Here is a 22,988-nt window from a genome sequence, read left to right as displayed (position 1 = left end):
GTAGAGCGCTTCCTCGCTCTCAGCATAGTGGCGATGACCTTGTCTGAGAAGCCCTTCTTCCTCAGACGCTGCCGCTCAATAGCCAGGCCGTAAGACCAAAGGGAGAGGGATCCTCCATCACCACGGGACCCTGATGTAACAGGCCCTGCTCCACTGACAGCCGCAGAGGATCGTCGACTGAGAGCCTGAACAAGTCCGCATACCAGGGACGTCTGGGCCAATCCGGACCCACCAGGATTACCCTGCCGGGATGCTTTGCCACCCGGTCTAGCACCCTGCCCAACATGGGCCAGGGCGGGAACACAGAGGAGCTCTTGTGTCGGCCACTGTTGGAGAAGAGCATCTACTCCCAGGGATCGAGGGTCCCGTCCTCTGCTGAAAAAGCGCGGCACTTGGCCATTGGCCGATGACGCCATCAGATCTAGGCTCGGCTGGCCCCAGCGCTTCGTGATGTCCAAGAACGCCTGAGCAGATAGTTGCCACTCTCCGGGCTCCAAGGTATGGCGACTGAGAAAGTCCGCCTTGACATTCATGACTCCGGCAATGTGGGCCGCTGAAAGCTGCTCCAGGTTCGCTTCCGCCCACTGGCAAAGACTCATAGCCTCCTTGGCTAGAGGGGCGCTCTGGTACCTCCCTGGCGGTTGATATAGGCCACAGCCGTGGCATTGTCCGACAGGACCCGTACAGGCTTCAACACGAGTACCGGGATGAACTCCAATAACACCAAGCGAATGGCTCTGAGTTCCAGGAGGTTGATAGACCACTTGCCTCTGCAGGAGACTAGAGCCCCTGCGCTGTCCTTCCCAAGCAGTGGGCTCCCCAGCCCATCAAAGAGGCGTCTGTCGTGACGACAATCCACTCCGGGGTCACCAGAGGCAATCCTGCAGACAACTTGTCTGTCTGCGTCCACCAGCTCAGCGCCTTGCGCACTGCTGGGTCCACGGGAAGGCGCACAGCATAATCCTCCGACATCGGAGTCCAGCGCAGCAGCAGAGATAGCTGTAGTGGTCTCATATGAGCCCTGGCCCAGGGCACTACTTCCATCGTGGCCGTCATAGAGCCCAACAGCTGCACGTAGTCCCAAGCCCGAATAGGAGAGGCTACTAGGAACTAGTCCACCTGAGCCTGAAGCTTGACAATCCGATTGTCTGGCAGGAACACTCTGCCCACTTGGGTGTCGAATCGAACTCCCAGATACACCAGGGACTGAGTCGGGCGCAGCTGGCTCTTCTTCCAGTTGATGATCCATCCCAGGGAGCTCAAAAGAGCAACTACCCGGTCCATAGCTTTGCCGCACTCTGCATAAGAGGGGGCTCGGATCAACCAGTCGTCCAGATAAGGATGGACTTGTACTCCTTCCTTTAGCAGGAAGGCCGCTATGACCCCCATTACTTTGGAAAAGGTCCGCGGAGCAGTAGCCAACCCGAAAGGGAGGGCTCTGAACTGGAAGTGTCGTCTCAGGACTGTAAAACGCAGAAAGCGTTGGAGAGGAGGCCAGATGGGAATATGCAGGTACGCTTCCTTGATGTCCAAGGAAGCCAAGAACTCTCCTGCCTTCACTGCCGCTATAACAGAGCGGAGAGTCTCCATGCGAAAGTGCCTCACTTTCCAGGCCCGATTGACCCCTTTGAGGTCGAGGATAGGCCGGACAGAACCTCCTTTCTTTGGAACCACAAAGTAAATGGAGTAACGTCCCTTGCCAATTTGATTTTTTGGCACCGGAACGACCGCACCCAGGCGGATCAGGTTGTCCAAGGTCTGCTGCACTACCACAGCTTGACCGGAGACTTGCAGGGAGAGAGTACAAACCCGTCTCTTAAGGGTTGGCAGAACTCTAGCTTGTAGCCGTCTCTGATGACTTCCAGCACCCACGCGTCTGAAGTTATAGTGGTCCACTCGCCCAGAAACGAGGACAGCCGTCCTCCAATCTGCACTGGGGCATGGACCAAGGCCCCGTCATTGGGTACGAGACCCTGGGGGAGGACCGGAGGGAGCACCTCCGGGACGGCGGTCTCTGCGAAAGGAATGCTGCTTGGGGGAGAAATTCCTCTTGAAGGAAGAGGGGGCAGAGGAACCCGACTTGCCCGGGCGGTATGGAGGTATCGGGACGAGTACTAACCCGAGCCCTGACCTCTGGTAATTTCTTGCCCTTAGACGTGCCGAGATCGGTCACGATTTTGTCCAGCTCGACCCCAAAGAGCAGCTTGCCTTTAAAAGGCAATCTAGCCAGGCGGGATTTAGAGGCGTGGTCAGCAGACCAATGTTTCAGCCAAAGCCACCGCCGCGCAGAGACTGTCTGAGCCATGCCTTTAGCTGAGGCTCTCCAGACATCATACAGCAAGTCTGCCAAATAGGCTAAGCCCGATTCCAGGGCCGGCCAATCAGCCCTCAAGGAATGATCCGAGGGGGAAGCCCGCTGCACCATAGTCCGGCACGCCCTGGCCACATAGGAGCCGCAAACTGAGGCCTGCAAACTTAAAGCAGCTGCCTCCAAGGACGACCTTAAGGCCGCCTCCAATCTTCTGTCTCGGGCGTCCTTTAGGGCCGTGCCACCTTCCACCGGCAACGCCGTTTTCTTAGTCACCGCAGTGATTAAAGAATCCACGGTATGCCACAGATAGGCCTCACGTTCACTCACAGCCAAAGGATAGAGGCGGGACATAGCCCTAGCCACTTTAAGGCTCGTTTCCGGGACATCCCATTGAGCCGCAATTAAGGTGTGCATGGCATCATGCACGTGGAAGGTTCTAGGCGGGCGCTTCGTCCCCAGCATAATGGCAGAGCCAACAGGGGCTGAGGGAGAGACGTCCTCCGGAGAGGAAATCTTCAAAGTGTCCATGGCCTGTAACAACAGGTTGGGCAAATCCTCTGGGCTAAAAAGCCGCGCTGCAGAGGGGTCATCCGCTCCATCCGAGCGGGGATCTATCTCCTCCAAGGAATCCGCAAAGGATCGTTGGGAGACCTCAGACACGCTGCCCTCATCTACATCGGAGGAGACAAAAGTCCTCCAAGGCCTGGAAATCAACCCGAGGGCGTTTACCTCTGGGAACCTCAACCTCTTTATCAGAAGAGGGAGCAGGGGCAGCGTTTTGCATGAGGAAAGCCTGATGCAGCAGCAAAACAAACTCGGGGGAGAAACCCCCCAGACTGTGCACTTCCGCAGCCTGGGCAACAGCCCTAGACGCACTCTCAACCGGCGCTCGCAATAGCGGGGGAGAGACATGCTGCGCATCCAAAATGGCGTCCGGCGCGAAACTCCGTGAAGGAGCCGCGCGGGAAGAACGGCGCTTAACTTTAGCCGCTTTTGTGCCGTCGCCCAAATTAAGGGCGTTCATGGCATTAATGTCTCCAACCTCAAGGGCGGCCCCGAAGAAGCCGTCCGAGCCGCGTGGCCGGCCAAGATGGCGGAGGCGAGGAGCGGGGGATGGGCGTTTATGGCGGGAAAAAAACCGCCACGCCGGAGGAACGACCGGGACATTCATCGGTCACTAAACTATCACCCATCAAGGGCGAATCAGGTTGTAAAACCCCCGCATCCCCTCTAGAAGCGCTCCAGCGATCCGGGGAGCGACCCTTTGCGCCCTCGCCCTCCGACGCCATTGCCACGAGGAGAAGAATCGGGGAACCCCCTGCCCGCTATAAAAAGGTAAAATTACCTGCTTGCCGCTCCGAGCTGTAACGAACTGGTGTCCCAGTGAGTAGCTGCAATGAACGTTTAAAGAAACGTCGAATTAAACGCCTTTAAAGACGTTTAAAAATATATATATATATTTTTTTTTTTTAAACGGAGCCAGCGGGAGGGGGGAGAAAAGGAGGGACCTGGCACCACCAGGTTTGCACTTGCTCAAAAGAGCCCTCAACCCCAGGCCTCAACAAAACCTAAGGATTAGGCTTGGAGGCCTAGCCAGAGCTGCTGCTGTGTGTGACCACCACCTGCTGAGATAGAGAACATACAGGAGTTTCCGGCAGCACATGACCACATATAGGGAGGCAAAAGTTTGCTCTCTATCTCCACCTGCTGGTAGATGGACACAACCCACCAGTCTATGGATTGATCAGCTTGATGATATGGAATCCACGTTTAGCTTTCTAGCATGCCTAAGCCATTATACAGTACTGGCATACAGTGTCTTGCATGTGTCAAAAGCTAGGCGTGACTACTTACAACATGTCAATGGCAGGTGTAAGTGAAGGCACCTAAGTGCGCCATACAACCTGCATACCTTATAGTATGTTACAAGTTGCATGGGTAATTTGGGGCCAAGCCCATGGGAAGCCTATGCTCCACCCATATATATGACCCCTCTCAGTTGCCCATTTAGGTCTAGATTCAGTAAATGGCACTCAGTGCTATAATGGGCACTCCAAGATGAGCGACCATTATAGAATAGCAGTGATAGCAGATATTCCTAGGAGTGGGATTGGGATGGGGAGTAGACTTACACAGATATGCCCATATTTCCGAAAGTATGCGCACAAGTTTACCCAGGAAAAACACCTGTACAAGAAGCAGAGGCAAGTTTGTATGCATCATTTTTCTGATTCAATTTTCAGAGGGAAAGTATCTCCTTTAAAAGTTATTTTTGAAACACATTTTAAGGCATTTTTCTATGCCTTTCAAATACAGCATGTCACAAGGGGGCATGTTGAGAGCAGGATTTGGGTGTCCCCAAAGCTTGGACATTTTTCTGCCATAATGGAAGACAACCAAAACATCCAGAGCTAAAATTTTAGACATTTTGGTTTAGACCTGTTTCAATCACGAATAAGCCACAATAAGGTGCCCTAAAAGACCAGATGACCACGGGAAGGATGGGATTATGGCATGACCCCCCCTTTACTCCCCCAGTGGTCACTGACCCCCTCCTACCCCCCAAAGATGTGAAAGAAACAGTATATACCATCCTCTATGACAGCATCAGATATTATGGCCAGTCCTATTAGAGCAGCAAGCAGGTGCCTAGGTGCAGTTCTCTGTACAGAAGGGGACCCAGGCGCATATTCCTAACTGGTACAGTTTATTTATTTATTTATTTATTGCATTTGTACCCCACATTATCCCACATTTTTGCAGGCTCAATGTGGCTTACAGAGTGTTGTAATGAAAAACAGAATGTTGTGGTGAAAAGTGTGAGCCGTCCAAAACCCACCAAAAACCTACTATACCCACATATAGGTGACACCATAAAGGCTAATGTAGTGGTGTATGGTTGGGTACAGTAGGTTTTTGGTGGGTTACCATACAATATACGGTGGTAACAGTGAGATGTGTACCTGGGACCTTTTATGTGAAATCCGCTGCAGCACCCCCTAGGGTGCCCCAATGTTCTGCTGGGATGTCTGTGGTGCCAGTCTACCCCTCCCCCCAATGTTTCAATAGCTTGTTTTTGGTGCATTTTTCCCTTGGACTTTTTTTCGAAAAAGGTCACAAAAGTAAAACCCACTGAGCCCAAAATGTCTACAAAATGTCTAGGAAATAGCCATTTTCGAAACAAAAAGATATTTTTCTGGTTTGAAAATGACCATGTTCACCACTTGATTCTTGAACGTTGTCAACAAAGAAAAGAGCAGAGGGGCAGTCTAGTGGTCAGTGCAGTGGACTTTAATCCAGGGCACCCAGGTTCATATTCCACTGAAACTCTTATTTTAAATGGTGAGCCCTGCAGAGACAGGAAACCACCTACTGTACCTGTATGTGTAACATACAATGAGGGGCGTTTTCGAAAGGGACGTCCAAGTTGCGATTTGGATGTCCTTGCAAAACGTCAAAATCCAGGGGCGAGGAAACCCATATTTTCAAAACAAGATGGACATTGTGACATCTGTGAGGGGTTAGGCAGATCCAGGAGCTGGAACTCGACCGGGGCGCTGGAGAGGCAGGCGTGGGTGGGAACAATGGAGGGACTACCAATCCCAGCATCCTCGGGAAGGATCACCTGAATCCTCTAGGAAGGCTAACCAGCGCTGCAATGCCCCCAACTCCCAGAGGAGGCCACTAGACTCCCTTAAAGAGGGTGAACCGGACTACAACTCCCAGGTTCCTAGGAGAGAGGAACAGGAAGCCTTTGAGCGAGTTCAAGATAAAGATTAGGAGCAGCTGGAGAGAGAGGGGAGACAGATAGAGCCTATGGAGTGGATGCCTGAGGAGGTGATTAGAGGCTAAAGAGGATGGTGAAGGGATGCAGGTATAGCCCATGGATATTTCTGCTTTAACCCATATGGAAAAGGGGCAATCTCAGGGCCTGTTAGCAACCTTGATGAACCAGAGAAGTATCTGAGCGGGTTCCCCAGAGAAGTAGCTTCCACCTGGTCCGGGGCTCAAGCGTGACCCTTGGGGAGGATACCAGGAGTTAATAGCTGGTATAAATGGGAGGGGGTCCCCTTTCCTCCGGTTGCTCTGAGGGGAGGGTTTGCTGGGTTTGAGTGGGAAGCGCGAAGCAGAACCTTCTTGCTGAATGAACTTTGTGGAACATCTTTCAAAATATTTCGTGCCAGCCTCAGATGTCATACTGAAGTCCATGACAGCGCATGCCATTTTCAAGGCGGTGCTGGAAGAAGAGGAAGTATACTACTCCCTCCTCCAACACTTCAGGTAAGGGGGGTGGGAAAAGGGGCTGCTAGACCACCAAGTTGGGGGGGCTTTCTTTACGGCCCCCTGGGCCACCAGGGCTCTTTCTGGGGGGTGAAATTGGGTTAGGGGGGCTGGCGATCCACCTGAACTCCAGCCCCCCATTGAACTTGTGTCGGGGGGGGGGGGTGGAATCGGGGGGACTGGACCTCCAGACCCCATGTCGCTGGCTTGGGGTGGGGGCTTGAGGTTTCTGAGGGGGCTCCTGCTAGCATCCAACTGCATGCTGGATGGGGTTCGCCATTCCTCCCCAATGGTCTGCAAACCCTAAACAGGGTTTACCTCAGACAGCATGCCAATGTTTGGTGTGCTCCATGCTGATCATTGGGGAGGAATATGTTTAGCATGCATGTGCATTATACTTGCGGTCAGAGCCCATGAGCGCATTGTTTCACATGCTCGGGGGCTCTGATCATGGTGCTGTAGCAAATGCTGGTGCTAGTGTGGTGCTAATAGCCTCTGTTTGCTTCTGATCATTGGTCCATAAGTTATATATTGTACTTGGGGTAATGGAGGGCTAAGTGACTTACAAAGGGTCACATAGAGCTGCAGAGGGAATTGAACTTGGTTCTGCAGGTCCACAACCCACTGTACTAACCATTAGGTCACTCCATCCACATGACTATGCATTGTGGATATCCTGAAAACCTGAATGATTGGGTGTCTCCCGGAACTGGTTTGGGAACCACTACAGTACAGAATACATGATAAACCAGAGGAAGTGGTGTTTTTCTGTTTTTTTTTTAATCCAATAAATACCTATTTTAATGTTTTTACATTAGGATGTTTTATTGCCGTTTATCAGTTAAACCTAAAATCAGAAGCCTAATAACATAATATTGCTCCTACCTAAAATATTTTAACTTCCATTATTCTATGACATAATCTTACCGCACTGCTGAAGTTGTACATGTTTTTGCTGGGTAAGCACGTTGCATTGTGGTTTCATAAAGATCCCAGTTACTTTCTCCACCTAAAATGGAACAGAAAATTATAGAAACAGAGAACATAATAGCATACAAGGACTGCAAGGCTCATCTACTCTGCCAATCTCATTCCTGGTGCAATGCCATAGAAAAGCCAATTAATCTCTGGCTTTCATTGCTGTTTTGCCTTCACCTTCTTCACTGAGAGGCTGTCATGAATCCACTACCCTTTCTGTATGATAGAATAGTTTAGTTCCAAGGCTTTATCTGGAATGTTAATATGTTCAGCTGTCAACTGCATGTATTTTTAATCAGTCACCTTTTCAAAGACTACTGTACATAAAACAGTGCTTTATGTACAGAAAAGTGGTCTTTGAAAATTGCCCGTCCTATCTGTAGATAAATTTATGGCCAAAATCCCAATATGCCCATACATTTACCAACAGACTAGGCAGATATTCCTAGGAGTGGGATGGAGAGTAGACGTACACAGATATGCCCATATTTCCGAAAGTATGCGCACAAGTTTACCCAGGAAAAACACCTGAACAAGGAGCAGAGGCAAGTTTGTATGCATCATTTTTCTGATTCAATTTTCAGAGGGAAAGTATCTCCTTTAAAAATTGCTGATAAAAAGTAGCTGTAGACTTTTTGAAAGAGAAAAACGTCTAAAAAACGGCACAAAGCAGTAGATTGACTTTTTTTTTCCGAAATGTCCAAATCACTATTTTTGAAACACATTTTAAGGCATTTTTCTATGCCTTTCAAATGCAGTATGTCACATGGGGGCGTGTTGAGAGCAGGATTTGGGTGTCCCCAAAGCTTGGACATTTTTCTGCCATAATGGAAGACAGCCAAAACATCCAGAGCTAAAATTTTAGACATTTTAGTTTAGACCTGTTTCAATCACGAATAAGCCACAATAAGGTGCCCTAAAAGACCAGATGACCACGGGAAGGATGGGATTATGGCATGACCCCCCCTTTACTCCCCCAGTGGTCACTGACCCCCTCCTACCCCCCAAAGATGTGAAAGAAACAGTATATACCATCCTCTATGACAGCATCAGATATTATGGCCAGTCCTATTAGAGCAGCAAGCAGGTGCCTAGGTGCAGTTCTCTGTACAGAAGGGGACCCAGGCTCATATTCCTAACTGGTACAGTTGTGGTGAAAAGTGTGAGCCGTCCAAAACCCACCAAAAACCTACTATACCCACATATAGGTGACACCATAAAGGCTAATGTAGTGGTGTACAGTTGGGTACAGTAGGGTTTTGGAGGGCTTACCATACAATATACGGTGGTAACAGTGAGATGTGTACCTGGGACCTTTTATGTGAAATCCGCTGCAGCACCCCCTAGGGTGCCCCACTGTTCTGCTGGGATGTCTGTGGTGCCAGTCTACCCCTCCCCCTCCCTCCAATAGCTTGTTTTTGTGTATTTTTCCCTTGGACTTTTTTTTCAAAAATGATCACAAAGGTAAAACCCACTGAGCCCAAAATGTCTACAAAATGTCTAGGAAATAGCCATTTTCGAAACAAAAAGATATCTTTCTGGTTTGAAAATGATTATGTTCACCACTTGATTCTTGAACGTTGTCAACAAAGAAAAGAGCAGAGGGGCAGTCTAGTGGTCAGTGCAGTGGACTTTAATCCAGGGCACCCAGGTTCATATTCCGCTGAAACTCTTATTTTAAATGGTGAGCCCTGCAGAGACAGGAAACAACCTACTGTACCTGAATGTATAACATACATGGAGGGGCGTTTTCGAAAGGGACGTCCAAGTTGCGATTTGGATGTCCTTGCAAAACGGCAAAATCCAGGGGCGAGGAAACCTATATTTTCGAATCAAGATGGACATTGTGACATCTGTGAGGGGTTAGGCAGATCCAGGAGCCGGAACTCCGGACCGGGGCGCTGGAGAGGCAGGCGTGGGTGGGAACAATGGAGGGACTACCAATCCCAGCATCCTCGGGAAGGATCACCTGAATCCTCTAGGAAGGCTAACCAGCGCTGCAATGCCCCCATCTCCCAGAGGAGGCCACTAGACTCCCTTAAAGAGGGTGAACCAGACTACAACTCCCAGGTTCCTAGGGGAGAGGAACAGGAAGCCTTTGAGCGAGCCCAAGATAAAGATTGGGAACAGCTGGAGATAGGGGGAAGGCAGATAGAGCCTATGGAGTGGATGCCTGAGGAGGTGATTACCGAGGCTAAAGAGGTTGGTGAAGAGATGCAGGTATAGCCCATTGATATTTCTGCTTTAGCCCGTGTGGAAAAGGGGCAATCTCAGGGCCTGTTAGCAACCTTGATGAACCAGTTAATTCAATTTATTGTGGAAAAAGCCCAGAGAAGTATCTGAGCAGGTTCCCCAGAGAAGTAGCTTCCACCTGGCCTTGGGCTCAAGCATGACCCTTGGGGAGGATACCAGGAGTTAATGGCTGGTATGAATGGGAGGGGGTCCCCTTTCCTCTGGTTTCTCTGAGGGGAGGGTTTGCTAGGTTTGAGTGGGAAGCGCAAAGCAGAACCTTCTTGCTGAATGAACTTTGTGGAACTTTTTGGTGAAAAAACTTTGGGGCTTTTTGCTGAATGGACCTCGGGGAACCTTTTTGCTGGGGAAAGTGCTGGAACTTTTGCCCAAGGATTAGTGGACTTGTTGAACTCGGGGAGGGAAGGATTTGGTCTGTGGGACTCAGGGCTGGGTTAATACCTGTTGGAAAAGAGCTTGTTTTTTTGTTTTCCTTTTTGTTGCTGAGTTGAAGCTATAAGAGTGCTGGAGCTATGTACTAAGCCCGGGGAGGCATGTAGCCCCAGGGAAGAGACTATTCCTAATTAAATTCAGGAAATTTCTGACTGGTTTGATATTATTTGAACTGCCAAGTATCCAGAGTTACCTAGTAAACCACCTGGTGTGGAGTTGGGCCCAGGTCTGGGAAAGTCGAAGCACAGCCAAGCGGCGTGGGAAGAGTTTACAATTGGTGTCAGAAGTGTTTACAACGTCCATCTTTCGTTTCGAAAATACCGTCAGAGACGTCCAAATCCTTAAATTTGGACGTCCCTAGATATGGACATTTCTGACTTCTGGCAATTTTCAAAACCAAAGACATCCATGTCAAAAACGTCCTAATGCAAGCCATTTGGATGTGGGAGGAGCCAGCATTTCTAGTGCACTGGTCCCCCTGACATGCCAGGATACCAACTGGGTATCCTAGGGGGCACTGCAGTGGACTTCATAAAATGCTCCCAGGAACATAGCTCCCTTACCTTGTGTGCTGAGCCCCCCAAAACCCACTACTGTACACCACTACCATAGCCCTTACGGGTAAAGGGGGGCATCTGTTTGTGGGTACAGAGGGTTTCTGGTGGGTTTTGGAGGGCTCGATGTTTCCTCCACAAATGTAACAGGTAGGGGGGGTATGGGCCTGCGTCCGCCTGTCTGAAGTGCTCTGCAGTACCCACTAAAACTGCTCCTGGGACCTGCATGTGCTGTCATGGACCTGAGTATGACATCTGAGGCTGGCACGAAATATTTTGAAAGATGTTTGAGGGTGGGAGGGGGTTAGTGACCACTGGGGAAGTAACGGGAGGTCATCCCCGATTCTCTCCTGTGGTCATCTGGTCATTTCGGGCACCTTTTTGTGCTTTATTCGTAAGAAAAACACATCCGGGTGAAAACGTCCATGTGTTCGTCAGGGACGTCCTTGTTTTTTTCGATTATGGGTCAAGGATGTCCAATTGTTAGGCACACCCAAGTCCCACCTTCGCTACGCTTCCGACACGTCCCTTTGAACTTTGGACGGACTGCAGTTGGAGACGTCGAAAATCGGGTTTCGGTTATACTGATTTGGATGTCCCTGGGAGAAGGACGTCCATCTTCCAATTTATGTCGAAAGATGGACGATCTCTCTTGAAAATGAGCCCAATGGTAACATAGTAGATGACGGCACCACCTCAATAGCCCTCAGGCTTGCAGGTGTCTTTAATATTTAGCTACAGTAGCTACAATAGCTATATCTGTTTCTGTAGGGCTCACAATTTAAAGGTTAAAAAAAATAAAGAGCTGGTGTGATTTCAACCTAGGTCCCCTGGTTTACAGTCCACTGTACTAACCACTAGGTTACCCTTCAGATCTGCTTGCTGCTATGTTTATAATATCCATAATAGCTAATGATTCAGGGAGCCTAGCTTCCCTTTTTGGTGTCACTTTCAAGGATGAAAGAGGGGGACAGTAACCACTGGGGGATTAAGGAGGGGGTCATGCCTTAATCTCTCCAGTGGTCAACTACTCACTCAATCAGGGCACCTTTTCATACCCTGGATGTGGCTGAAATAGGTCTACCTTAGGACGTCTTTCTTTTTTTACTTGGACGTTTCTTTCTGTTTGATTATCATTGATGAACGTCCTAAATTTGTGCCCTCTCTAGTCCCACCCTAAACACGCCCATAGCAAGCCCCCTTGCTATTTAGAAAAACTGCAGTGTAGGACATCCAAATTCTGTCTTTCAAAAAATGTGATTTGGATGTTTTTGGCAGATGGCAGACATCTGCTTTGAAAATGAGTGCCTTACAGGCTCATTTTTGAAAGAGAAGGATGCCCATCTTTCGACACAAATTGGAAGATGGGCGTCCTTCTCCCAGGATCGTCCAAATCGGTATAATGGTATGCTGATTTTGGACGTCCCCAACTGCTTTCCGTCGCAGGGATGGCCAAAGTTCAAGGGGGCGTATCGGAGGCGTAGCGAAGGCGGGACTTGGGCGTGCCTAACACATGGACGTCCTCGACCCATAATGGGAAAAAAAGGGCTTCCCTGACGAGCCCTTGGACGACTTTACCTGGTCCTGTTTTCTTTACGACCAAGGCACAAAAAGGTGGCCGAAATGACCAGATGACCCCCGGAGAGAATCGTGGATGACCTCCTCTTACTCCCCCAATGGTCACTAACCCTCTCCCACCCTCAAAAAACATCTTTCAAAATATTTTTTTGCCAGCCTCAGATGTCATACTCAGGTCCATCACAGCAGTATGCAGGTACCTGGAGCAGTTTTAGTGGGTGCAGTGCACTTAAGGCAGGCGGACCCAGGCCCATCCCCCTCCCTACCTGTTACGTTTGTGGAGGAAACAGCGAGCCCTCCAAAACCCACCAGAAACCCACTGTACCCACATTTAGGTGTCCCCTTCACCCGTAAGGGCTATGGTAGTGGTATACAGTTGTGAGTAGTGGGTTTGGGGGGGGGGGGGGGGGTTGGGGGGCTCAGCAGACAAGGTAAGGGAGCTATGTTCCTGGGAGCATTTTATGAAGTCCACTGCACTGCCCCCTAGGGTGCCTGGTTGGTGTCCTGGCATGTCAGGGGGATCAGTGCACTACAAACGCTGGCTCCTCCCACGACCAAAGGGCTTGCATTTGGTTGTTTCTGAGATGGGCGTCCTTGGTTTCCATTATCGCCGAAAATCAGAAACCACCAAGTCTAGAGATGACCATCTCTAAGGAAGACCAAAATTTCAAGATTTGGGCATCCCCGACCGTATTATCAAAACGAAAGATGGACGTCCATCTTGTTTCGATAATAAGGGTTTCCCCGCCCCTCCATCGGGATGTTTTTGCGAGGACGTCCTCAACAAAACTTTGCGTCCCTTTTGATTATGCCCCTCATAGTGTGCTGGGTGGTATGAGGGCTAAGAACAATCTATAGGTACAGAAGAGAGTTGAGTGTGTAGAATACCCCTGGCTTTTTATCCTCTCCTCCATCCTGAGCCCCAGCTCTAGCAGCTTCAGCAATAGTGGCAGTCCCTACCAAGGAAGAAGTCTAATAAAACCTCAGAGGCATGGAGGCTTTTTTAATTGAAAAATATTTAAAATACTTTTACATTACCATGTACAGGTAATGAAACTTAGCCCACATCAATGGGGAGAAAGAAAGGCAAAATCTATTAAGACAAGAATACAGAAAAAAAAAGGAACTAATTCCACATTCCACCTTACAACATTTAGACCCTAAACTTCAATAACACCACCTTAACAATAAACCCAAGTAAATATTAATAAGTATTGCCTATCTTCTTCATCTAGTATCTCTTCAGCTGTGCGGATCATAATAAAACAAAAGGCCTGATATTCAGCCAGCAGAGATCAGTGTCTGACTCCTGCTGGCATTAACCCCAGAAACCCATAGCTGTGGAGGAGTGGCCTAATGGTTAGTGCAGCAGGCTTTGATCCTGGCTACCTGAGTTCAATTCCCACTGCAACTCCTTGTCACCTTGGGCAAGTCACTTAAGCCTCCATTGCCCCAGGTACAAAAACTTAGATTGTGAGCCCTTTAGGGACAAAGTACCTTCATATAATGTGTACAGCACTGCAGCATCTAGTAGCACTATGGAAATGATTAGTAGTAGAAATTCAATGTCAGACCATGTCCAGAAGCACTGAATTTACAGGTACAGGGGAGTGGTGAAAGCATAGACAGTTAAGTGCAATATGCAGCACTTACCAGCTATGGTGAATTATAAGGACTGACTCTAATGTGGTCCTATTTATGCTATTACCTTAGCTGGTTAAGTGCTGAATATTGGCACTTAACTGGCCAAGTGCTGACTCCGCCCCAGAACACCCCCATAATAGCTGGTTTCGGCCAAAATGGCAAGATTTGTTTTTCTATGACTTGCATGCAACACACAGCCCTCTCTCTTCCCTGCTCTAGTCTGTTCCTCTTTCTTTCATCTGTAGGAAGTGGTGAGAAGGAAGCAATAGTAATTACTAAAAATAAAATTATCGGGTTGGTGGGTTCCGTTCCCTGCTCAGTTGCTATGGGGAAAAGGAGCAATTTCAACAAGGCCCTGGGCCACTGACACAAGGTCCTGGGTGGTCAGTCTGCAATGACATGGCAAAAAAAATACCATTGGATTGAAAACTTTTATTGACTCACCAAGTGCAGCCATGGCAGTCACAGGTCTGTGGAGGACTCTGTCCTTGCACCGATCCTTTTTACCACTCAGCTGGCTGGTGAGCTGGAGGGAGGCCATCAATCGGTTGCATGTCTCTTTCTCAGACGGGTTGCTGCTTGCTCCTTCAGCATACTTCAGCTGTTCCAAAAACTCTGGCTTCAGGATATCTTCATCAAACTAGAAAGCAGAAGGGAATAGATTAGATCAGATATAGCCAACCAAATTTGTGAGAAAAACTATCATTGATAATCACATAGAAATAATGTGGAGGAAAAGACCTCAGAACCCGAGCAGTACTCACAACGTCCAAAATACATATTAGGACTGAATTAGACTGCTTCATGGGTAGAATGGAATATTACCAAAATGCGCCCTTTCCTTTCTGAGCACACTACCAGAACCCTCATCCACACTCTTATCACCTCTCGCTTAGATTATTGCAACTTGCTTCTCACAGGTATCCCACTTAGCCATCTCTCTCCTCTTCAATCTGTTCAAAATTCTGCTGCTCATATTAGCCCTCTCCTCAAGTCACTTCACTGGCTTCCTATCCGTTTCCGCATACAGTTCAAACTCCTCTTATTGACCTATAAGTGCATTCACTCTGCAGCTCCTCAGTATCTCTCCACTCTCGTCTCTCCCTACATTCCTCCCCGGGAACTCCGTTCACTGGGTAAATCTCTCTTATCTGCACCCTTCTCCTTCACTGCTAACTCCAGACTCCGTTCCTTTTATCTTACTGCACTATATGCCTGGAATAGACTTCCTGAGCCGGTACATCAAGCTCCATCTCTGGCCGTCTTCAAATCTAAGCTAAAAGCCCACCTTTTTGATGCTGCTTTTAACTCCTAACCCTTATTCACTTGTTCAGAACCCTTATTTTAGCATCCTCACTTTAATATTCCCTTATCTCTTGTTCGTCCTGTTTGTCCTAATTAGATTGTAAGCTCTGTCGAGCAGAGACTGTCTGTTCATGTTCAAGTGTACAGCGCTGCGTACGTCTAGTAGCGCTATAGAAATGATAAGTAGTAGTAGTAGTAGAATGCAATCACTGATCAGAAAAACTTCCACATAAATTCTCTTAATAGCACAATAATGTAATTTTTAATTCAAAAAAATTCTTATAGGCAGGATAAAGCAGCACTTATCTGCAAAGGATCCCAACGGAAACCCGTTTCACTAAGAGCTTCGTCAGGGGATCATACTATGCTGGTGCTGCCTTTGGATCCTTGAGTATGAGTACAGCACCAGCATGGTATGATTCCCTGATGAAGCCCTTAGCGAAACGGGTTTCCGTTGGAATCCTTTGCAGATAACTGTTGCTTTATCCTGTCTATAAGAATATTTTTTGAATTAATGTTGATGATGGCCCGTTCTTATTATGTTCTGTGCTTGGATGTTTCATTATTTGATCCTTTGTATATTCCAAATGTTGGTGTTTATTCTGCTGTGTCATCAATAAAAAAGTTGAAACGTAAATTTGATGAAAAATGAAACCAGATTTTTTCAAAAAATTAAAATTAAAATTTTGAACATTGAAATAAAAATTGAGTCTCCAGGTGGTACCGGATGGGTAAGACATGGAATAGGGCCCCTTTTTTACACAGTTGGTGAAGCAATGGAGCGCTAGATTGGGAGTACAGGTGACGGAACAGGAGATGTCAAGGTGCTTTTTGCTCGCATCCAAAATTACCCCAAACGTAGGACTCCATAAAATCCAATTAAAAATCTTACATAACACGTACCTCACTAAGAGTAGGGGCAAAGCTATGGGTTTATGGGATTCTGAGGTATGTGACAAATGCAAAGTTAGCAGGGGTACATTGGTGCACCACTTTCTAGAATGCTCTTCTCTGCAGGAGTTTTGGAAAGGGATTCTGGCTTTGCTGGAGGAAATAGTGGGAGTTCCCCTAGAGTCATGCTTATGGGCTCTGACTCTGATCTGGTGTCACAGGGACTTAGTCGCACTGCAGATTCACTCTCCTGGCTCTAGTGCTGACTAAAAAGATTATTTTGCAGTGCTGGGTGGCCGAATCTCCCCCCCCCCCCCTTTGGCAAAGTGGTATGCAAGCATGCTACAGATGGCGACATGGGATAAGGGGGGAACATGGATCCCACCCAAAGGCGTAATCACCTGTATGCTGGCATTTGGAGCCGGTGTCACACTCGCTTGGTACAGCCTGCCGCTATCAAAAAGTAGATGTGTCTTTATAGGGTGCGGTTCAGCCTCGGTGGAGGAGAGGGAGGAAGGAGAGGAGGAGGTAGGGGAGTTGTGTTCTTTTTGTTTGTTTAAACTGTCTTGAAAAACAAGGAAAAAGGAGAGTAGGATATGATTGTAATATCTCACTACACCTTCAAGGGACAATAGCTCTTTTGTTTCTTGTTCTTAGCTAGGTCGCTATTTCCTTGCTCTGTTTTATCTGCGTGTATTGTGAAGACGAAGCTTCTCTTCCTGCTCTCCAGCAGGCCTCACTGGCTCCCGAGCAGGACTCCAGCCAGTCTCTTCCCAGTATCCTGAACACTCCAACCTCAAGATCCTAGGCCCCTTTTTCACTCAGGGTCAGCTCCAGGGAATATGCAGATTAGATGCAAATTACTCAAGTCCAACACAGCATATTCACCAATCAGCTCTTTATTCCAGCTCCCTGGGGCACACTTCTTCTAGCTTAAAACACTTTCCTTCTTCCAGCTTAAAACATATCACAAGCTTCAATCACTTTCACAGATCTCCTCACACCCATAGACACTTGGGCTCAGTGCTAACAGCCTGCTGTCCTCCAGCCCCTGGCTCTAGTTCCTTGGTCTTCTTGCACAGTTCTATATACAACAGATTAACACAAAAGTCTCTCTAGAGCCCAGCCAGTACCTTCAGGGAATTCTCTTTCCTCAGCAGCTCTTCAGGTCCTTTCTCTTCTCTTTTCCCTTTCCAAACTCAGGCAGGTATACCCTGGGTGACTAGCTTCTACACCCCTTTAGGCTCTTCCCCCTAATCCAGGCAGGACCCAGCCCATAACAACCTTCACCTGTTTCCAACCCAGGACTCTCCCAGGTCCTAGCCACCTCCAGCTGGACCTTCCCCTACTGGCTCCCTCTAGTGACTCATTCTAAGCATAAGCATTTCCCCCCATTTCTATGGGAACAGCACCACCTAGTGGCCTACCCAGGATAGGACAGCCCCTTATTCTTCACAGTATGTAGGTGCAATTTAAGCATATCGTTTTTGTACTAAAATGTTGCTTGTTTTGCATAAATTGTATTCTCTCTTGCCAATAAAAACATTTTAAAAAATGAAATAAAATTGAGTTGTCAAGAGGTGCGACCGCACCTTGAATATTGTGTTCATTTCTGGTCACCGCATCTCATAAAAGATATAGTGGAAATAGAAAAGGTGCAGAGAAGGGCAAAAAAAATGATAAAAGGGATGGGACGACTTCCCTATGAGGAAAGGCTAAAGTGGCTGAGGTTCTTCAGCTTGGAGAAAAGACAGCTGAGGGGAGATATGATAGAGGTCTATAAAAAATGAGTGGAATGGAAAGGGTAGACGTGAAGCGTCTGTTTACTCTTTCCAAAAATACTAGGAATAGGGGGCATTCAATGAAGCTACAAAGTAGTAATTTAAAACAAATCAGAGAAAATTGTTCTTCACTCAACGTGTAATTAAACTCTGGAATTCGTTGCCAGAGAATGTGGTAAAGGTGGTTTGATTCACGGGGTTTAAAAAAGGTTTGGATAGCTTTCTAAAGGAAAAGTCCATAGACCATTATTAAAATGGACTTGGGGAAAACCCACTGCTTATTTCTGGGATAAGAAGCATAAAATGTTTTGTACTTTTTTGGGATCTTGCCAGGTATTTGTGACCTGGATTGGCCACTGTTGGAAACAGGATGCTGGGCTTGATGGACCTTTGGTCTGTCCCAGTATGTACTTATGTAGGTTTTTCTGACCAATGATGAAAAACACAATCCCAGTGTAAGACGCTGAAATAATAGTAAGCGATTGGGTGTTTTGAGGTCTTTTCCTCGTGCTTTATTAAATCATAGTAATTGTACGTTATGATTGAATTTGCTGGGTTCTCCAATATATTGATATCTGTTAAAGAAGCACTTAGAATTTCAGCTTGTTCTCCCAATTTATTTATCACATATGCTAACGTTGCCATTAGCACATGGCCATTAAAAAAAATGACCACAGGAAACATTACTGGCACTTATTTTGTAGGCAGTAAGTGCTCTTGTGTTAACCGTGCGCTAACCAGTTAGTGTGCGGTTAGCGCAGGAATGCCCATTGTCTGCCCTGGACACACCACCTCAACCCTCCCCCCCCAAAAAAAAATAATTAGTATTTGGTTAGTGCACACACGTCCCAAAACAAATGTAGAACGCCTTAACGCAGCCTGCATTAGGCTTTTTTTGTGCATTGGTGCCTAACGCAGCTTAGTAAAAGGACCTCTTTATTGGCATAACAATCTTATATAATAAAACTCACCCTCAACGTTCTGAAGACATTGACGCCACTTCCGTCACTTCCTTCAAGACGGGTTCGAAGGGTTCGTGATGGTGAAGCCACCGAAATTGCCAAGTCTCGGGGCCCCGCCCTTGCGTCAAACGTGATGACATCAAGGGCGGAGCAATGGCGTCACACACCGAGGGCGGAGCAATGGCGTACGGTGCGTTCAGGAGGTGCGGAACAATGGCGTCAGAACGACGAAGGGGTCGGTAGGTAGGTAGGGAGGGAGGGAAAAGGGGGGGGGTGTTGGGGAGGAAAACCTTGATAGCGCCCGTTTCATTTGCTCCAGAAACGGGCCTCTTTTACTAGTTTTTACATATGTTGCCAAAGTAATATATGGGGAGGACAATTTTGATAGAAAATCTGTGGGTAAAAAGGTTTGTATCCACGTAAATCACCTGTCTGAAAACTGTCCATTCTGTATGTGGGCAAAAATATGAATGTAATTCCACAATGCACATACTTTCACTCCCAGCGCAGTGGAGGTATTCTCAGGTTGGGATCAGGATGGGGAAGAAAATAGCTCCCATATAACAGTTTAACAACTAAGAACATTGTTTTGGTTGAAAAAGTGCCCACAGTGCAAATCTCTGCAGATATGAAATTACACTTTGAAAATTAGGGTAGACCATGGATAAAAAAAAATAGTCATAGCAATTTGGTCAGTTAGAAAACAGCCCTCATACATAATAGTGATAATTACAGTAAAATTACAGGTCACAGAAAGAAGACAAATAAGGACAATTACGAGGGTCTGGTGTGGGTCCATATTACTTCCCCCTGCTCAGATTATGTTTCTGGCGTGGCGGCAGACTATACCACACCTTCCAAGGCACAGATGCCAAGTTTCACAGTTCCAGACTGGAGATTTTGAGACAGTTGTGCATTTCTGATAACCCCATCCTGGTGCATTATGGGACTTGCAGCACCAATTCCAAGGGGCAGGATTAGACACTACAAATCTCATACTGCTTTCAGATGTAAGTTCAAAAACAGGACTGGACAAAAAGTCTCTAACCTGGAACTGGGGAACTTCTCTACCTTTGTCTCACATGCAAGCATATTTATACCATAAGAGAAGCATCTCATCTTATCTCCACCCAAAAACACATAACACCACAAACTCTCTCACCTGAGTGACAATCATGGTGACAGAGCATGGTATGCTGGGGAACAGCCTGCTTTCACACGCGCTCCCCTCTCAGCTTCCCATCCCACACATCTGCTCTGGTGGTGTGGTGAAATCAGGCTAGGATGCAGGTAGCTGGAGGAGGAGGAGGCGGCAGGGCAAGAGATGGGCTGGTGAGCCGGCTGCCTGGATGGGATGTGTGCGACATACTGAGGTTGCTAGGCAACCCTGGAGCAGTCCTAAACATGACTGGAGGAATGGAGCTCGTTGATTGGCTGGGAGAATTTTGATCTGTTCTCATAGATTATCAAGTGTAATGTATATCACTCTTGGAGAGAGGTCAAAAGTTACCCCTTCTTGGTGCTTTGAGGTTTCTTAGGCTATATGCTTAAATAAAACTTTTAACCTTTATTTTGCAGAGGAAATGTCCATGAAGGGGGAGTCCTACCTATCCCCCAGAATCTTACTTTCCTCAACTATGTTTCAGAAGGAGGGGTCCAGCATCCACATGGTTCATGGTTGCCCCGGAGATAGGGAGGAAGGGCTGAGGATGTGACATTTCTATTCAACTCCAGCTAAGTTGGCTTTGTTCTATGAAGTTAAAGTTTAAACAAGAAAAGTATTTCTTTGAAATTACAGTGCGTTCTTGCTGTTCGCTATGGTACGGTTCATAGAAAACATCACAAACTGCGAATTCATGAATACCAAAACAATATTCATATGGGAAAATAGGGGTTAGGTTGGAACGTGAATAATGAATTATTCCTATAGGAAAAACAGGGTTAGGTTCCTGCATGAGACACCATGTAACAAAAACCTGTACTGGAACTCCTTTTTTTTTTACTGTGCTTACTGAGAAATGAGATAGAACATACACCCCCCCAATGAATGGGCTGTGTCGGCAGTTCCGCACCGCCGGTGCCAGCTGCTAGCGTGGCTTAGTAAACAGGAGCCACAGTGTGTTGTTTTCATATTTTTCTGTAGTACAGTCAAATTTAACATGGGTCAATATTTTGTGGCCTGGATAGAAATGGATCCTATCCAGATAAATGCCACTCACTGGGGCAAGCCACTGATTTTCAGCTGCATTATCAAAATAATTCTATAACTACTTGTGTAAATTTTTGTATGCCCACGAAATACCCATTTCCCCGTCCATAACCACGCCCCTTTTGAACTGCACGCATTAGAATTTAGGTGCAGTTCATTACAGAATATGCTGAGCGAGTTGTGCGCATAAATTCTAATTATTGCCAATTAGTGCTCATTATTGCTTGTTAGGTGCTATTATCATGCTCATTAGCTTTTTAAGCCAATTAAGTTACGCAGTTTGTTATGGAATATGCTTTGATTTCAGTGCAGAATGCTAGACACTCTATATAGAATCTGGCAGTTTGCGGTAGCCTGTTCTCGCACACTAACATTGCATGAAGGGCCACCAAACTGTGCTAGCGATTCCCACACAGCAATGTCGATGAAGCCCATTCAAAGAACGGGCTTTCTCGGCATTGCTGCACCAGGAATTGCTAGTGCAGTTTGGTAAAAGGGACCCTAAGGTTTTATTGCCCCTTTGTAATACAGCCTGTAAAATTCTCTATTATTAATTTATTTATCTATTTTAATAAATACATTAACTGGTTTTAAATTATGTTTGAAGCAGTTTACAAACCTAGAAACATTAATAAAGCAACAATATTATCTCTAGTTTTACAGTCCCAAGGCATTTATAACCAGCATTTAACTTCATCTCCCAGCTGGAGACGTGTATAGAGATATCAGAGCTGTTATCCATTATGACTAGATTCTATAAAGTACGCCTAAAAAATTGCCACTGATAAAACATGCGCTTAGCACTATTCTATAAAACTCGCATAAAGTTAGGCATGGTTAATAGAACATGCGTAGCGGCCGTTCCCATGACTAAAATTTAGGTGCAGCCATTTACGCCAGCTAAATCCTGGTATAAATGCCCATGCCTAATTTTGGCACAGATCAGGCATATTCTATAACAGTGCACATAATTTTCAGGAATGCCCATGACCCACCCATGCCCCTCCCATGGCCACACCCTCTTTTGTGATCCACACATTAGAATTTACGCTCACCACTTTACAGAATACACTTAGAAAGTTGTGTGCATAAATTCTAATCTGTGCCAATTAGTGAAGATAATTGCTTGTTAGTGGCCAATTATCAGTGCCGACTAGCTTGTTAAGCAATTAAGTTGTGCATGCAAAATCGGCTATGCGTGCTGATTTGCACATGCAAATTTAGTTGCTATTTATAGAATCTAGGGGTGAGGTAATTTTATAATAGGGCACCTAGGTTTAAATGGCAGAAAGACCTCTATTTTTAGCCTATTTTATAAAGACACGTGGAGGGGCACTTTCAAAAGAATGTCTAAGTCAGGATTGGGACGTCTTGCTCATAATGTCTGTCTCACAGCCATTTTTGAACAGGAAAAACACTGGGATTCCTGTTCGAAAATACATGAGAAGGATGCTCTTGCATCAGTGCTTTTTTTGTGCCAGTACACGCCGGTACAGCGTACCGGCACCTTTTTTTCTCAGGCTGACAGAACTCTCTCGTGGAAGTTGGAGTCTCCTGCTGAGCGGTTCCGCTGTGGCGGCAGGTGAAGTTTGTCATGCCACCAACCCCTTACCCTATCAGCTTCGGCAGGCAGGCCCAGCAACAGCACGCACCCGACAGCAACGAAGAGGTCACCTGAGCAATGGCGCGTGCATGTTGTGAAGCCAGGTCCTGCTCCTGCCTGCCTCGTGCACTGCCTCGAATTGCACGGGACAGAGAAGAAGAACTGACGCCGTCAACAAGTGCTCACCAGCACAACTGTTCCCTCCGTCA

The 22,988-nt window shown here is 47.0% G+C and overlaps 1 protein-coding gene across 1 annotated transcript in view; it reads right to left on the bottom strand.

Moving 5' to 3' along the window:
• Positions 1–20,215, bottom strand: part of TEX26 (testis expressed 26) — a 43,720-nt gene extending 23,505 nt beyond the window's left edge. Inside the window, exons 1-3 of the mRNA XM_030199393.1 lie at positions 20,130–20,215; positions 14,473–14,668; positions 7,520–7,601 (exon numbers count right to left, since the gene is read on the bottom strand). Of these exons, the coding sequence (XP_030055253.1) occupies positions 7,520–7,601; positions 14,473–14,668; positions 20,130–20,144 (293 nt within the window). The 5' untranslated portion in view covers positions 20,145–20,215. The remainder of the gene's footprint in view (positions 1–7,519; positions 7,602–14,472; positions 14,669–20,129) is intronic.
• Between the last annotated feature and the right edge of the window lie 2,773 nt (positions 20,216–22,988).

This window comes from Microcaecilia unicolor, chromosome 4 (assembly GCF_901765095.1).
Source record: "Microcaecilia unicolor chromosome 4, aMicUni1.1, whole genome shotgun sequence".
NCBI lineage: Eukaryota > Metazoa > Chordata > Amphibia > Gymnophiona > Siphonopidae > Microcaecilia > Microcaecilia unicolor.
The sequence above is the reverse complement of the archived record's forward strand: the minus strand, read 5'-3'. Positions and strand labels throughout refer to the sequence as shown.